The sequence below is a fragment of the Dichomitus squalens genome (genome assembly GCF_000275845.1).
Source record: "Dichomitus squalens LYAD-421 SS1 unplaced genomic scaffold DICSQscaffold_191, whole genome shotgun sequence".
Taxonomy (NCBI): Eukaryota; Fungi; Basidiomycota; class Agaricomycetes; order Polyporales; family Polyporaceae; genus Dichomitus; species Dichomitus squalens.
The window spans coordinates 1-3,847 of record NW_006767073.1 but is presented as its reverse complement, the minus strand read 5'-3'; the positions used below and the strand labels follow the sequence as shown (position 1 = coordinate 3,847).

The following is a 3,847-nucleotide window of genomic DNA, read 5'->3' as shown; positions in this document are numbered from 1 at the left end:
ACTTTGCACGACTCAGTCTGGCGGGAGACCATGTGTCACAGCCAACGAGCTGTGCCACCAAAACAAACAAAGGGCAAAGCTTACTGATGCAGAGGTTGGTGCTGAGAAGCGAAGCAACCAGAGGTGACACAGCAAGAGATGTGAAGAGATGTATTCCCTAGACTAGAAGGGGTAGTGAGGGAGGTAGGGCTGCTAGCTACCTACAGAGGAGATGGGGAATCGACGAGAAGATCAAGTCTGAGGTTCCCTGCCTCAGACTCCCTACTATATATACTAATACAATGGTGCACAGACCAGGTACCTATTGACCATCGTTTGGTCAGAGTTCTCTGCCTCATGTCCTACCCTCTGACCTGCCTCATGGTGACCTTACGACTAATACCTGAGTCGTGCCGAGTCCGGACCCCTCCCAATGAGTAAGCGCTCCTGCTGTCACATCAGTCACCTGCCTGTGAGTGAGGATGGGCGTTCCTGGCCGTCACGAGGTCGGGGGTTCGATCCTGGCCCCTCCACTTTCCGATACGAGTTGTCCGCGGTCAAGGTGAGCGTCTGTCCCAGTACACATGACCCTCAGGTCACGTGGCACGAGAAAACTGTGACACCATGCCTGCTCTCGCGATTATTGTAGACTTGTGTCAGGGAGCTGTAAGTATATGTTCCGCACAACAAATATATCTCAAGACTGAGGTAGGCCACGACGTGCGCGAGAAGGGGACCAAATATTCTCCAAATATCTCGCTGAGATATTTGTATGGTATTTTTGGATTACACGTGGCGCTTCTCAACTGGAGAAATCTGCTCAAATATTTCATGAGGCTCTGAAATATTTGGACAGATGACACGATCATGTTCCTCCGTACATAGCGCTATGTAGCGCTGAGGCTAAATATTTGACAAATATTTGGTGGAGGGGAGTACCCTCCTCCCCTCGCTCCTACATATGTCCCAAATATTTGAGATTCGTCTCGAATATCCGGGGGGGACATCCCTCCAACCGTCTCAAATATTTGGAGGGGCCACTATAACATTTGGGCCAAATAATTCGCGTTTTACTATAACTATAAGGATTGAAAAATTTATCTAACTGATATCCCTGGTTTCGGGTTCGGCTTGCTGATCTGGCTAGGGGGGTACCGATCGACGAATTGCCTGACGAGGCGGACCGCCTCGCGGTGGCAGCCCGTACTGCGCGCGCACACCAACGTCAGCATACGGGGAGACACCAGGAGAAGGGGAAGGAGAAGGGATGCACTCACAGGGAGAGCACGCAGATCATCGCCACGTACGCCCTCTCCACTAGTCTCGCGTCTACCCGCGCCTCGTTCGTCCCTTCCCTGCGCCACCACGTCTCCTCAACCGGGGCCCACCCCTGCGTGCTCCCCGCCGCAGTGCCCGTGCGAGTTAGCGCCGACTGCCACATTGCGGCACGCGATACGCACAAAGGTGTCAGCCGCCCCGTCGATGGTAAGCCCACCTGGTGGCGCTCGACGTGCGCGCTGCGTCTCACTCGGGCTCGTTCGCGCTCTTGCTGCGAAACACGGTAGCGGCAGGAAACAGTAGACGAGTCAACGCCTTTCCGGTACAGCCGCCTGTCGGGGACGGGTGGCTCGGATTGTGCGCCGGGAGTGGGCGGGGCGCATTGCAAGACTGAGCCTCTGACTGGTAAGTCTCGAATTTTTCTGCTCAGCCTTCTTTGAAGACCGACGTTGAGGTTGGTGCAGCGTGCGCTAATACCTGGGAAGACGTCGCTGACCATTCACCGTTTATTGAGGTGCGTGCCACTGGCCATCATAGTGCACTGATGAACGCACAGATATGTGGGCAATCGAGAAAAAGTCACGAGTAGGTTCGGTATCTGACTGGGTAGTAGGTACATCCTGCTACGTGAACGTAGCTGTGGCGAACATTCTTGTATAACCTGTCAGGTATGATAGAAGTGGCGTGAGGGGTTACTGCATCATCAGTGCTCCCGTTGGCTGCTATTGAAAGGCCTGAAGTGGAACGCTTGACACGTCAATTTGTGCCCCACTAGCGCCTGTTATCTCAAGGATGGACTCCGGAGCAAGGTGCGAGTTGGGCGCTTGTGTTACACTCAGGCGAGGTGCGTGCGAGTGACGTCAGCAGTGCAAGGTAGGGTGCGTCATTGGGGAGAGGCGGAGCTCTCCAGCGACTGCACTTAAGCCCCTCCCAGCGATGGCTGGCCTGCACCTTTCTTCTGCTCTTTCACGACGTAACGACTGCCATGAGATTATCTTTCCTCCTCCTCGCTCTCACCGCAGGCACTGCCGTCCATGCCTCCTGGTTCAGCGGCAACAGCGGCAACAATCAGCCAGCAGGTGCGTCATCGTGTCCGCTTTCGCGAGTGTATTCCGGTACTCATCCCACGCTCTGCAGAATACACCACTTGGTCCGCTAAAGAGCTGCAAAATTGGCTCGATGCCCACAACATCCCATACCCTTCTCAGACCCCATCGCAGGCTGAGCTCCAGTCGGCCGTACAGGCTCACTGGGATACCGCCTCCTCATGGTCCGCCGACCAGTACAAAAAGGCCCAGGTTGCGTTTTCCAACCTCAAGGGCGACGCCTTTGACACGTGGGACGAGTCGCGTCTCCGCGAGTTCCTCCTCGAGCAGGGCGTCGTCAACCCCTCGGGCCCGCGCGAGCAGCTCGCCCTCCTCGCCAAGCAGAAGTGGCGCCAGTACTCGTCCGCAGCAAGCGCATACAGCAAGACGGCGTCCAACAGCGCGAGCTCCCTCTCGAGCTCTGCTTCGAAGCAGGCGAGCACGGCCATCTATGGCGACTCGTGGTACCAGGCGTCCAAGTCCGCTACTTCGTTTGCCGCGCAGGCGACTGACAATGTAGCCCGCACTTTCGACGACTCCAAGGACTACGTCTATTCGACGTGAGTGTTGCGTGTTATGTATGAATCGTCGCAAGTGTTGATGACTTGCTGCAGCTGGGATGATAACCGGATCCGCTCGTGGCTTGAGGAGCATGGTGTTGTCGAGCCTCCTGCTACTCCCCGCAGCAAGCTTCTTGCGAAGATGAAGGACGTCTATGCAGCTGTCACAAACCCTGTTTGGGAAGCCTGGTCGGATTCCTATATGCATCAGTGGCTCGTTGATCACAACATCCTCAAGGACGGGGCTACAAAGCGCCGCGAGGAGCTCGTTCAGTTGATGCAGGATTACTACTACGGTGCAAACGACAAGGTCTGGGACACCTGGAACGACTCGCAGATGAAGGAGTGGCTCGTCCAGCACAACGTCGTCAAGTCGGACGCCCAGCTGAAGCGTGAGAAGATGCAGAAGCTGATTGCGTACGTCTCTCCATTTCATTTGCGTCCCCATCCTCACCTGACAGACAGTGCGCCTTTCACCAGGGATAACTACGCACACGCCTACGACACAGCGTGGACCGCCTGTAGGTATTCAGTACTATGGATGCATCCGTATCGGTGCTCTACCGCCGGATGGATGCATCCATACCACGGTACACGGATGCATCCCAACGGCACACAGATGCATCCAATAGTAGAAGGATGCATCTCCTGTGGGGAACGGATGCATGACGGATGCATCTAGGAATGCATCCGATTGGGCGCACCCCAGCTAGCGCCTTCGCCGCCTTGTCCGTGCTCACGTTGCGCGACGCAAACCTTCGTTGTGGCGCGTGGTATGTTGATCCAGCGATCGTGAGCATTTGACCTTGAGCGAGCACATCTAATGGGCGTTGACATTCGCGCTGACCCGTTTCAAGGCCACACCGGAACCAGCGTACTACAAGTCAACGGACGGCTATTTGGCAATTGGAACTTCAACCTGAGACAGCCGAACCTCCACCTCCT

General features: G+C 55.7%; 2 protein-coding genes across 2 annotated transcripts; one reads left to right on the top strand and one right to left on the bottom strand.

The window, feature by feature from the left end:
* Positions 1-1,076: 1,076 nt before the first annotated feature.
* On the bottom strand, positions 1,077-1,420 carry DICSQDRAFT_175828 (uncharacterized protein; the record flags this gene model as incomplete). Its single annotated transcript, XM_007371699.1, has 2 exons — positions 1,077-1,185; positions 1,257-1,420. The coding sequence occupies 2 exons, from the start codon at positions 1,418-1,420 to the stop codon at positions 1,077-1,079; spliced, it is 273 nt and encodes a 90-aa protein (XP_007371761.1).
* An 822-nt stretch (positions 1,421-2,242) lies between these two features.
* On the top strand, positions 2,243-3,584 carry DICSQDRAFT_114090 (uncharacterized protein; the record flags this gene model as incomplete). Its single annotated transcript, XM_007371698.1, has 4 exons — positions 2,243-2,336; positions 2,395-2,902; positions 2,957-3,319; positions 3,383-3,584. The coding sequence occupies 4 exons, from the start codon at positions 2,243-2,245 to the stop codon at positions 3,582-3,584; spliced, it is 1,167 nt and encodes a 388-aa protein (XP_007371760.1).
* Positions 3,585-3,847: the final 263 nt, after the last annotated feature.